This window comes from Enhydra lutris, unplaced genomic scaffold, assembly GCF_002288905.1.
Source record: "Enhydra lutris kenyoni isolate GAN:26980312 unplaced genomic scaffold, ASM228890v2 scaffoldscaffold31, whole genome shotgun sequence".
In the NCBI taxonomy this organism is placed as follows: Eukaryota; Metazoa; Chordata; class Mammalia; order Carnivora; family Mustelidae; genus Enhydra; species Enhydra lutris.
In genome coordinates, this window is record NW_019154115.1 from 21992399 (window position 1) to 22006416 (window position 14018).

Consider the following 14018-nt stretch of genomic DNA (forward strand, 5'->3'; position numbering starts at 1 on the left):
ACAGCTGCAAAGTCCCTTTTGCCATGCAATCTAGCATATTCAGTTCCAGCATGAGATTCCAGCATGAATTCCAGATTCCAGCATGAGTATCTTTGCGGAGGATTATTCTGCCCACCATACATGACATTAACAAGTTCTTTCTTATCAATCCGAATAAAACCCAAAGTAACAGTTCTCTTCACTCTCTCCAAGACATTCTTTACAAAAAAAACTCAGTGAGTCAAAATTGGTCAAATGTCTTCTCAGTCAGGATGGTTTCAGTTATAGGGAACAGAAATCTCAACTCAAATGGAGGGGGATTTATTGACACATAAAACTTAAATATGGCTGGAAAAGAAGCAGGTTTCAGGGAAAGTTTAATACAATAAAGGTCAACGACTAGACTTACTGCCTTAGGTCAATCAGGCCTATAACTGGAGTTGGGGAATGGGACCAGTCAATCTGTCCATCCATCCCAAGCTTCATGATGCAGCACAATAGAGAGGAGTAATTGGAAGGGGTCCTGATTCAAATGCAAGGGAATTGTCAGAGGTCTCTTATTTCAGTCTGTCTTTTGATTCAATAGCCAAGAAAGAGGTGACCTGTGGGTCTAAAAGATTGTCTCAAAGCTATGGCATCAATATAAAACTCCAGTTAATTTAGTTCTGGGGTTTACACTGAACTTAATGGTTCATCACAGTGTAAATTCTAAAAGACAAAAATCACTCAACATTTCACAGCTAGTAGCCAAACTGCCTATGAATTATTATTATTTCCCTTACACATCATTATCCATTCATGCAACACCAACCCTAGACACCTTCCATCCTTCACCCAAAGGAGAAACCTATGATTGCTTATCACTATTAGGGAACAAACTAGCCATACCTTCACAAAACTAGTGACTCCCTTGGTTATCCTGATTCAAAATTATTTGTTACTATTTCATATTGTTTTTAAAAAATTGTTAAGGTTATACTATCTCGGTCTGGACTTCCTCATAAAATATCAACTTCTCCCAGAAATCAAATCATTTTTGATGACTAGACTTATTGCCCTTGCCTGGACCTGCCTGATAACAAGTGATAAAAGAATAAATATTTATATTGTGAGTAGGGATGATTTGGGGTTAGTGTATGATTTCAAAATAATTTTATTTTTGTTTAATTTTTTTTTAATTTGACAGACAGAGATCACAAGTAGGCAGAGAGTGAGGGGGAAGCAGGCCACCCACCAAGCAGAGAGCCTGATGCAGGGCTCGATCCCAAGACCCCAGGATCATGACCTGAGCCGAAGGCAGAGGTTTTAACCCACTGAGCCACCCAGGTGCTCCTCAAAATAATTTTAAAACAAAGAGCTTTCTTGACCTCTTTAGGAAACACTCTCAGATGAACAAAGAAGTAAAGAACTTTTAGGTATGTTGCTATTGTATAAGGAGACTGCCACAATAAAAGTGCATTTCACAAAAATGCTACACAATATTATCCAAAATATCAGATAAATTGGCAAAGATATTTAACATGATGGAATAACTTAAAAGGTATATCCAAGGATGTTTCCTATGCATGTTCTATATTCCAATGACATCATTCTCATAAAATTATCAAGGTAGTATAGGCACAGGGTATGAACTAAGGCCTCAAATTCCCTTTTGAACACCTCCAAATTGATTTCATATAAATGCCTACCAGTGGCCCATAACTATATTCTACTTATTGTTGTTTGTCTTCATGATAAGTTGATGCTTTTCTTGCCAAAGACCTGTGGCCCCAATTGTGGCCAAAATTTACTTGATTTTCTTTTCTCCTATCTGGAAAATTCCAACTCATTTTTCTAGTTAACAGGGTCACACATTTCACTTGCAGCATTATCAAAAAATTACAAAGCTTTAACTTTTGCTCAAAATTCCACTATCTTTATCACACACAAACTTCAGGAAAAGGAAAGAGAACCAAAGAAATTCTAAAACTAAAATTTATACAATTCTCAAAAAACAGTGGTACTTCCATTAGCCTTGACAGCAATGTGATCTACCTTCCCTGGGACCCACAGGTCACCTCCTAGTAACAGGCTACTCCATTCATTTGAAAAATCTTACTTCTACACCTAGATCTTACCCTATTTCAGATTTGTGTAACTAAATACCAGAAAATATTCATTCAACAGGTTCAAACTACATTTCCAAAACACGCACTCCATGATCTGAAATCTGGAGATACTGTCTTCGGCAAAAGATGTCAGAGAAAACTCTCCTGGAGCTTCAGTGAAAAAACCTTGCCAGAGAATGTTAACCGACACAACAGTAAAATCTTAAGCTGTTGATCCTTGGAGTCACATTTCCTATCTAAAAAAGACACATCCATTTTTTCATGGTCCTGGAAATCTATTCAACTGGGTGACCTCAGATTAAGGATTCTTATAGATTGACCAGAAGCTGATGACTGCAAAAGTGAATAGCTGCTTCCCAAAACTAGAGAACAAGCCAGAATTAAACAGTTTCCAACAGCATACAGCAAAATCAGATTAATTTCTGATTCTTCACCCTTTTTCTTTCCCTTATCTGAATCAGCAATTATAAGCAAAAAAAAAAAGGGGGGGGGGTATCAACTAAAACTTGAGGCCTGGCATAGAAGAAAATATGTGTACCACTAAAGAAGTCCAAAGGAGGGGTGGATGGGTGGCTTAGTCAGTTAGGTATCTTGATCTCAGCTCAGGTCTGTATCTCAGGGGTGAGTCTGAGCCCTGTGTCAGGCTCCACACTGGCTGTGGATCCTACTTAAAAAAAAAAAAAGTGTAGGAGACAGCCACTTAGAGCAGGAATGCAAAGGTAATATATAGAAAAGAGGCCCAGGATTCTACTTGCAAAATGCTAACTACAGGACATAATGAAGAGTTTGCAGGGTCAGAAAAGGATAAGAGCTTGACTCAAAAGTACCACATCTTAAAAAGATGAAGGGTCTGTAGGGTTGAACAAAAGGCTCCAAAAGGTTGTGGACTGACATGAACAGGCAGTGTTCAGGGTGATGAGATTAGACGGGCTGGTCTCTGTTGAGGGTTGTGGGTAGGTAATGAGAGCTTCCTCCTGGAGTCTGATTTCTGCAGTTTTGTGAGGGCAGAATGATGGTCTCACTAGAAGCATGCAAGTTCTATGGGTGTGAAGACTGGGACAGGAGGTCACTTTACATCATCAGATCTTTTTTTTTTTTTTTTTTTTTTTAATGATGTTAAGTTAGCCACCATACAGTACGTCATTAGTTCTTGATGTAGTGTTCAGTGATTCTTTAGTTGCGTGTAACAGCCAGTGTTCACCACAACACATGCCCTCCTTAATACCCATCACCTGTCCACCCCATCCCGCCTCCCCCTTCCCCTCTGAAAGCCTCAGTTTGTTTCCCAGAGTCCATAGTCTCTCATGGTTTGTCTCCCTCACTGATTTCCACCCCTTCAGTTTTCCCTCCCTTCCGCTATGGTCCTCCATGCTATTCCTTATGTTCCACATATGAGTGAAACCATATGATGTGTCCTTCTCGACTTGACTTGACTTCACTCAGCCTAATTCCCTCCAGTTCTATCCATGTCTACACAAAGGGTATTTATCCTTTCTAAATGCTGAGTAATATTCCACTGTATATATGAACCACATCTTAACCATTCATCTGTTGAAGGACATCTCAGCTTCTTCCATAGTTTGGCTATTGTGGGCACTGCTGCTTGAACATTGGGGTGCATGTGCCCACTGCTTTTCACTATCTGTATCTTTGGGGTAAATACCTAGTAGTGCAATTGTTGGATCATAGGGTAGCTCTATTTTTAACTTTTTGAGGAAACTAAATTTTGTTTTCCAAAGTGGCTGCACCAGCTTATATTCCCACCAACAATGTTAAGAGGTTTCCCCCTTTTCCACAGCCTCGCTAACATTTGTTGTTTCTTGTCTCATTAATTTTTACCATTCTAACTGGTATAAGGTGGTATATCTCAATGTGGTTTTGATTTGAATTTCCCTGATGGCTAATGATGTTGAACATTTTTTCATGTGTCTGTTAGCCATTTGTATGTCTTCTTTGAATAAATGTCTGTTCATGTCTTCTGTCCATTTTTTGACTTGATTGTTTTTTGGGGTGTAGAGTTAGAGGAGGTCTTTATAGATCTTGGATACCAGCCCTTTATCTATAATGTCATTTGCAAATATCTTCTCCCATTCTGTGTGTTGCCTATTAACTAGCCTTGTTGACTATTTCCTTTGTGGCACCACTTCAAAGATTTTCCAGTGGGTTTCTTCAAATTCTTAAAATAGAAGTCAACTTAATTCACTGTACTGTAAATTCTTTATCGGAACAAATCGTGATTCTCATGGATCTTTTTATCTCATACTACAGTTTGTATGATATTGAACACACCCTAGATTTAGACCATTTATTGATTGCTTTTAACAGAGAGTCTGTGACCTTTCATAAGGGCACTGGCACTTTGATCTTTTGGAATAGAGAGAATGAAATTGGAAGAAGGAAACAGTCAGGAGAATCAAAAGATACCAAAATGTGGGGCCCCTCGGTGGTTCAGTTGATTAAGCATCTGACTTTGGTTCAGGTCATGATCCCAGGGTTCTGGGATCCAGCCGCCTGGCAAGCCCTGAATCAGAGGCTCCCTGCTCAGTGAGGGGTCTGTTTGTGCCTCTCCATATCTCATTGCTCTTCTCCCCACTCATGCTCGCTCGCACACTCTCTCTCCCCCAAAAACTAAATAATTTTTTTAAAAAACACCAGAAGTTTACCTATCCCAACACCAGTGAAAAATTTCTATGTGATTCAACAGCAAGTCTTTTAAGTGTTGCTTCTCTCTGAAGCACAGCATCCAAGTGAAGTAACAGACTAAATATCAGAATCAGTAGCAAAAGATCTGGTTCAATTGCTCACCTAACATATAAACTCTGTGAAAATCACTCAATGCCAAGTCCAATTTTTCTATAATGCTCCCACCAATTGTTCTCATTTATTCTGCAGAGGAAAGGGGAATACACAATTTCAGTGCATGAGGGATTTCTGGGGAGGAAGAGGCTAAATTCGACATTTAAGTGGCAGTCTGTATACAGCCAGAGAGGGAAGTAGTGGCCCAGTGAGAGAGGGTTACCAAGAAGAAGGGGGATAATACAAAAACTGTAGGTTAGGTCAAAAATTAATTTAACCACCTTCATCTTATCAGTGACAGTGGCAATAGTAATTGCCCTATAATCTACTGAACATCATTTTCTATATTATCCTTGGTATATTATGCCCATGATAAAGGATCTCAATTCCAAAAATACCTGAGAATGACTACAGTCAGTATATCCCTCTTCTTGATGCATACCCTCATTGCCAATGTGACAATATAACACAAGCTCCACAATGACCAAGTAGCAATATCTGTAAGTTCTGGAAGCTCTGAGTTTTTCAATGCTATCAAGTCTCCCCTCTTATCCATGGTAATAAATGCAACAAGAAAACTGGGGAAAAGGAGCCCAAGCCACAAGTCCTTAGGAGTAAGAATTTTTGTAATTTCTGATACTTTCCCCTACTACCATCTTCTCTTCTGCACACTCTTTCATGAAGAGTCAGCTACAGGGCTTCCTTCTAACTCCACACCCCTGATTTCATATATCCCAATCATCCCACAAAACTATTCAATCTTGAAAGTTAAATTCAAAGTATAGGGGCACTTGACTGGCCCAGTTGGAGGAGTGTGTGATTCTTGATCTCAGGGAGGTGAGTTTGAGCCCCATGTTGGGTGTAGAGTTTACTTGAAGAAATAAAACTTTAAAGAAAAACTCAAAGTATGATCTGTATTCTTCTACTTTGGGTTCTTCTTTCACCAACTCAAACTACCAAGCTCTTATATCTAAACAGAGAAAGCCAAAGGGTAACTAGAGAAAGAGGTTCTAGATTTTCACTGTATACAAAACAATGAATATTGATCTCAAAGAGTTGGCTGTTACTGGGTGGGGGGTGGCTTTTTTGTTTGATTGTTTGAATTGCATATTGCATAACTATATTAACTTAAGCAACATATTCACCAAGTGCCACATGCTTGGCAAAGATTCCAAGAGTTGTAAGAAAAAAAATACCATTGTTATTTATGGCTTATGGATGAGAGGCTAGGGCCCAGAGAGGCTAAATAACTTGTCCAAATTTACACATCCAGGATGTTGGAATTTGCACTCAGACAATCTGACTCAAAAGTCCAAACACTTGACCCCTCTGGCAGAGAGCTGATTAAAATCTTAAGTCCATGGCCAATCCCTCATCTCTGTGTTTTTACATGGATTAAATAAGAAAACATGAAAACCCCTCACCTAATAACCTAATACTTAGCACAGAACAAGCAATCACTAAGTGATAGTTCATTTAATCATGTATAAATACATCCTAAAGATTTACATTTGGAAGACCTGCTTTCCCATTAAATTCCCTTAGTGACGATTTCAAAGTCTGTAACTTTAGTCCCTACAGAATTGACTTTTTCTAACTAATGACTAAGGCAAGCTGATGTCATTACTTATAAGTCCCAAGGACATAAAACCTATATAATCCAGGTTAAAAAAACACCAACACTACAGCTGCCAGGCCCAGCTGCTTTCTTTCTGTACAGATTTCCTTTCAGCACTTGGTAGAATAATCCTTGTGAAGCTAGCAATGTAAAACTTACAACTAGACAGTTGCTGCCAAGGAAAGAGAATGCCTCCGTCACACTGGTTCTGAACCATCAAGTCAAGTCTGTTTACAAGTCTCCTGGTAAAACTAGCATGGCCTGAAAAAGTGGTTGGTAGCAACTTTGAATCATTCTTTGCCAATACTATCCGAAAAAGTACAAAAAATATACCATTCTTACACCTCATATCCAGTTGACTGGAAACCAATTCTAGAAAACCTCAGGGCAGAGTTACATGCTCTACTTATTGAAAACTATGATAATAATATAGGTGCTAAGGTGTAATATTTTTGCAGAAATCCTGAAGTACTTCTGGTAAAACATCACCAAATATATTTACTGTGACTTATCACCAAAAACCGAACAAGCCCAAGGGAACTTTGAGTACTCTGGCCATCCTGATGGAAAAATCAAGGTAAATAGGGTTATCTGCTTTGTCCAACATTAAATTTGTCTGATTAGTTACTTCTACTGGAAAATAATTCACTATCAAACTTGACATTGAAATTATCAGACCGTGACAATTCAGTTCTCTTGGAGGGGCTGGGAGCATCGGAAACAACCCAGGGTGAGTTTTATAGACATTTTGTTTTATTCTGTTTTTGCTCTTAATTATTTTCCTCCATCTTTCTGAAATGTATGCCACAGACATTAGATTTTCTTTTTGTGCACAGTATTCTCAACATAAACTGACATCAAATTTCTACTGCAGTTGGGGACATCTCCATTTCTCAAAAGATTTTTTTCCTGCAGCTCCAAAGAAACAGAAAAAAAAAAAAAGTGATGATGATGGAACACAAGTCTTCATTTCAGACATAGTTCTCCATCTGCATAGCCTTTCCTGTGTGTGCAGGTGAAAATCTCCAGATTGATTTCCCCCCCTTTTTATTTTTTTTTAGTTTTATTTTGTTATTTTATTTTATTTTATTGTGTTACATTAGTCACCATAAAATGGGTATTAAGGATATTAAGGGTATTGCATGGAGCACTGGGTGTGGTACATAAACAATGAATCTTGGAACACGGCATTGATTTAAAATAAACCCCTGGATCCATTCTTGCTCAGTTCCTCAGTTTTCAATTTTGCAATCACCATTCTGGAACTTACTAAATTGAAAAGATAACAGATGTAAATCATTCAACATTCAAAATAGATTTCTGGAGGGATGCCTGGGTGGTTTAGTTGGTTAAGCCTCTGCCTTCAGCTCAGGTCATGATCTCAGGGTCCTGGGATGAAGTCTCACATCAAGCTCCCTGCTCAGTAGGGAACCTGCTTCTTCCTCTGCCTGCCACTCCTCCTGCTTGTGCTGTCTCACCTTCTCTCTCTCTTGCTTTCTCTCTGGCAAATAAATGAATAAAATCTTTTAAAAAATAGATTTCTGGGTAGCTCCATTGGTTGAGCATCCAACTCTTGGTTTCAGCTCAGGTCTTGATCTCAGGGTCGTGGGATCAAGTCCCATTTCAGGTTCTGTGCTAGGTGTGGAGACAGCTTAAGATTCGCTCTCCTTCTCCCTCTGTCTCTCCCCTCCCCACCCCACACACTCTCTCTCTAAAATTAAATAAATAAATCTTGAAAAACATAAAATTAGTTTTCTAGAGCAGAAGCTTTAAGTGAATAAGAAAAATTTCTAAATAATAAAGATAATCTATAACTATATTAAGATACTACAATAAATAGTAATCTAAGTTCTAGACACCATGAGTTTAATTCATATGGTCACTGAAAGACTTCTGCAACAGAAATACCTTCTTTTCACATGACTCTACATTGCTAGTTTCCTAATTTGACACTACCTTAGTCTTCCCTCTATTGATTCAGACTGTCAAAAGGGCCACTGTCAGGAGAAGACCAGCATGATGAGTAATAGGAAATACTGGAGAAGAATGAGGTAACTAGAAGCAGAAGGGAAAGAGTTCTCTGGTTCTTTTTCATAAGCAATGTGGAGTCGATTCTTTTGTCTGCAAGAAGCCTGACCTTGAAGAATGAGGGAAAGCTCTAGTAGTGATCAGTGATGGGAAGAAGGTAGCACAGGATGATAGGTCCCAAGGAACCAAGAGGGTGGCTTATATGGTTGGGCACCCCCGGAAGACTGTGCATCCAGGTAGTGGCATGAAGACAAGCGAGCAAGAGACACTCCCCACAGATACCAAATCAGGCTGGCAGAGGAAGAGACAGGTCACCAAGACACATTCCACTTAGCCCTAATTATGCCTATCATCACATAAATGATTCAGGTCAAAGTGGTGGCAGAGAGCATGGGCCAGGAATCACAAGGCCTGAGCTTCCAGATACAGCTATTACTGTAATTCTCTGGGAACTTGGGCCCGTTGCTTTACTTCTCTGTTCCTCATTTTCTCTACCTATAAAATGAAAAAAAAAAAAAAAAAGATGGGGAAAGCTCTCAAATCTTTCTAAGAGCTAAGATCTTGTGGGGCACCTGGGTGGTTCAGTCAGGTAAGCATCTGCCTTCAGCTCAGGATCCTGGAATCGAGTCCCAGGTTGGTCTTGAGTCTGCTTTTCCCTCTGCCCCTCCTCGCACTCACTCTCTCAATCTCTCTCTCTCTAATAAATAAATAAAATCTAAAAAAGTAATAATGATGATAATAATAAATACATTTCTTATAAAAAATAGTGAGAACCCTCTTGCATTGTTGCAACTGGTGCAGCCATTATGGAAAACAGTATGGAAGTTGCTCAGAAAATTAAAAAGAGGACTACCCTACAAGCCAGTAATTACATGACTGAGCATTTACCCAAAGAAGACAAAAACACAAATTCAAAGGGATATATGCACCCCTAGATTTGTTGTAGCATTATTTACAACAGCCAAGATACAAAAGCAGCCCAAGCGTCCCCTGACTGATGAACAGATAAAGAAGATATGGTGCATATATACACAATGGAATGGTACTCTGCCATGAAAAAGAATGAAATCTTGCCATATGCAACAACATGGATGGAGCTAGTAAGTCAGTCAGAGAAAGACAAACACCAAATGATTTTACTCATACATGGAATTTAAGAAACAAAACAAATGAACACAGTGGGAAAAGAGGAGGGTGGGGGAGACAAACCAAGAAACAGATTTAACTATAGAGAATATACTGATGGTCACCAGAGGAGAGGTGGGGAGGATGGGAGAAACAGGTGATGGGGATTAAGGAATGCACCTGTCATGATGAGCACCTGGTGAATAAAATTTAAAAAAAAAAAATTAAACAGTGGGGCCTGGGTCAAAGGGAAGCTAATTTAAAAGAAAAGGACCACTTGACTTGTGGGCCAGACAACAGAATCGGACTTTACGAAGAGCTGAGGATAACCCAGTCAGGACAGGGAGGTTCTTTGGCCTGGACCTTGATTTGCACCAGCAGGATGAGCTGGAGCAGAAGCCAGTCTCCCTTGCCAGAGTTTCCAAGGCTTCCAGAGTTTTCTCCAGCCTCGTCTAAAGAAATGTTCCAAACACACCCCAGTCACACTGCCTGTTCCCGGCAGCTTGAGGAAAGGCCTCTGCTTTTCACTGCAGGGGTGGAAGTGGTTTGCCAAGTGAAAAATGCAGTCAACGGGCAATAGAGAAAAGTGTGCTCAAGGCCAGGATTTGTACAACTTGGAAACTGTTACTGGCTTGGAGTAGAAAAATCTTCATTTTTTTCTCCCCTAAAGATTTATGACTAAATATAAGCACTCCCCTCTCCAAGGCTGCCTTAGATCTCTTAGTGAATCGTGGTTCTCTACACTATTATTCCAAAAATGTGTGTGTGGTGCCTACTGTGTGTCCAGCATGATTTAAGATGCTCAATGGGGTTTTTTTAAAGATTTTATTTATTTATTTGTCAGAGAGAGAGAGAGAGAGAGAGCACAAGCAGGCAAAGTGGCAGACAGAGGCAGAGAGAAAAGTAGGCTCCCTGCTGAGCAAAAAGCTCGATGCAGGACTCAATCCACAGATCCTGGAACCACAACCCGAGCCAAAGACAGCGGCTCAACCAACTGACCCACCCGGGTGTCCCCTGAATGGGGTATTTATTTATTTATTTATTTTAAAGATTTTATTTATTTATTTGACAGAGATCCCAGGTAGGCAGAGAGGCAGGCAGAGAGAGAGGAAGGGAAACAGGCTCCCCACTGAGCAGAGAGCCCGATGCGGGGCTCTATCCAGGACCCTGAGATCATGACCTGAGCCTAAGGCAGAGGCTTTAACCCACTGAGCCACCCAGGTGCCCCTGAATGGGGTTTTTAAAATAAGATACTGGATCATAAGTTCTAGATGGAAGGAAAAGCAAACACAGAAGAAATTAAGTGACCAAATGATTGATGCAGGTGCTAAGTGTTATTTTTTTCCTAACTCTTGACAGAGTGCCCAACAAAGAGAATGGAAGAGGCAGATCTACTCAATCAAACCACTTCTGTGACATACATTCGGCTTAGAGGTTTATCTGTAAATCAGAAGGTACAGATGACTGTGTTTGCCATGTTCCTCACTTTCTACATCCTGACACTGATTGGGAATGTCCTCATTGTCATAACTATTATCTATGACCGCCGGCTCCATACTCCTATGTATTTTTTCCTCAGTAACCTGTCTTTTATCGATGTCTGTCACTCCACGGTCACTGTCCCCAAGATGCTGATAGATACATGGTCAGAAGAGAAGCTCATCTCCTTTGAGGCCTGTGTCACCCAGATGTTTTTCCTGCACCTCTTTGCCTGCACCGAGATCTTTCTCCTCACTGTCATGGCCTATGATCGGTACGTGGCCATTTGCAAACCCCTGCAGTACATGACAGTGATGAACTGGAAAGTATGTGTGTTACTGGCTGTGGCCCTCTGGACAGGGGGCACCATCCACTCCATATCGCTAACCTCCCTCACCATCAAGCTGCCCTACTGTGGTCCTGATGAGATTGACAGCTTCTTCTGCGATGTGCCTCAGGTGATAAAACTGGCCTGCACAGATACCCACATTATTGAAATCCTCATTGTCTCTAACAGTGGGCTCATCTCTGTGGTCTGTTTCGTGGTCCTCGTGGTGTCCTATGCAGTCATCCTGGTAAGCCTGAGGCAGCAGATCTCCAAAGGCAGGCGAAAAGCCTTATCCACATGTGCAGCCCACCTCACCATCGTCACACTCTTCCTGGGACACTGCATCTTTATCTATTCCCGTCCATCCACCAGCCTCCCAGAGGACAAGGTGGTGTCTGTGTTTTTCACTGCAGTTACGCCCCTGCTAAATCCCATCATCTATACTCTTAGGAATGAAGACATGAAGAATGCGTTGAACAAGTTCATAGGGAGAATGGAGAGGAGAGGTAAAAAATGACAATGTCTAAGCTCTTAGAGTCCTGGTGCTCCACATCCAAGAAATGTCTTGCAAAGAACAAGTCACCTAACATTTATCAGGATATACAACTTATAAATTGTCTTCTGGTCCAATATCTGACAATCATATCAGTAGCTATGATTTTTAGGATCTTCCATATGCTAGAAACTGTTCTAGGCACTCTACATTTACTCCACTCTCACAGCCCCTTGTGAGCTAGGTATTATGCTTATCTGCAATGATGGAACCAAAGCTCGAAGAGAGCCAACAGCATGCCCAAGGTCACCCAGCTAGGAAATACTGGAAGCAGGCTATTAAGCCAAGTGTATCAACACAAACTCATGCTATTTTCTAACAGGTAATTTTTTAAAAAGATTTTATTTATTTATTTGACAGACAGAGATTCCAAGTAGGTAGAGAGGCAGGCGGGGGTGGCAGGGAGAAGCAGGCTCCCAGCTGAGCAGAGAGCCCGATGCGGGGATCGATCCCAGGACCTTGGGATCATGACCCGAGCTGAAGGCAGAGGCTTAACCCACTGAGCCACCCAGGTGCCCCCTCATGCTACTTTCATTACACCATGCCGCATCTCCCTGCTGTTTTCTTAGGGTGATAACTAACGTCTAAATGGATCTTCTGATTGCTGGGCAGCACTTGACTACATCATTCACTCAGATGCTTGCCTACACGGCTCAGCAAACACTGGTGACTTAGACCAAGTGAGTTTGCTTATGACTTCAGTGATGTAGAAAGAAGACTTTGAGTCATTGAAAATACTGATATCCTTGTCCAGGAAAATCTGCTACCAGAGCAATGAAATGGGGGTATCTCATTATTCATTTGACCAGTTTTTACCAAGCACCTATTATGCGCTAAGGACCAGGCTTACAATCAAAAAAAAAAAAAAAAAATGGTCCCCCCCTTCATGCAGTTGAGTCTAGTGAAAATAGGAAACAAAAGTATAAGCAAATACATTTTAATTACAGATCATAACAAAATCTATGAAAAAAACGCAATTGAATGCTAATAGAGTGTTTTGGAAAAGGCTGTCATCAGAGTGGGTAGGCAAGAAGGGTCTCTCTGACAAATGACACTGAAGCTAAGATCTGAAAGATGAAAAGGAGACACACATGAGAAAGGAAGGGTGATGAACATTCTAGGCAGAAGAAATGGCAGGTATTGGGAAAGACCTTGGCTTGGTCCAAGGAGAGAAAGTGTAGTGTGGTTACAGCTTAGACCCTAAGGCAGAGAATGATGAGAGGTGACAGTGAAGAGGTAAAAAGAATACTGTCACATTCTCTCAAGGGTCAACCGACTTTAAAAAGGTGTCAAGATAATGCAAAGGGGAGGAAAGTCTTTTTAAATGGTACTGAATCATCTAGGTAGATGGGAAAAATTAATCGCAACCTTCATCTCACACCATATATCAAATTAAATTTAAAATGGATCATGAACTTAAAATTTAAAGCTGAACTGTAAAATTTCTAAAACAGGAAAAAAATCTTTGAGACTTCAGGGTAGGTGAAGATTTCTTACAACACAAAGGAATCAATCTTAAAAGAATGATAAATAAGACTTAATCAAAATATAAACTTCTGTTCTTCAAAATATGTAATTCAGAAAATAAAACTGCAAGCCACCCCATGAAGAGAAATATTGCCAAGCCATCTGTCCAACAAAGGTCTTGTATCCAGAATATACAAAGAATACTTTGTTTACTCTTACGACACAGTGACAAGAAGACAAAAACCGATCATAATAAATGAGCAAAACACTTGGACACATCACAACACAAGCTCTATGAAAGGATAATAAACTAATTAAAAGATTCTCAGCATCATCAGTAATTAGGAAAATGAAGAGTAAACCATACACTCACTAGAAGACCTAAAATTAAATACTGACAATACCAATTATTGGATGTTAAACTCATAATTCTGATGAGAGTATAAAATCATACAACCACTTTGGGGGGCGCCTGGCTGGTTTAATCAGGGAAGCATGAGACTCTGCATCTCAGGGTCATGAGTTTAAACCCCACAG

The 14018-nt window shown here is 40.2% G+C and overlaps 1 protein-coding gene across 1 annotated transcript; it reads left to right on the forward strand.

Annotated features, from left to right (window-relative positions):
* The first annotated feature begins 11030 nt into the window (after positions 1 to 11030).
* Positions 11031 to 11978, forward strand: LOC111153314 (olfactory receptor 4E1). The gene has a single exon (XM_022512258.1). The coding sequence runs from the start codon at positions 11031 to 11033 to the stop codon at positions 11976 to 11978; it is 948 nt and encodes a 315-aa protein (XP_022367966.1).
* Positions 11979 to 14018: the final 2040 nt, after the last annotated feature.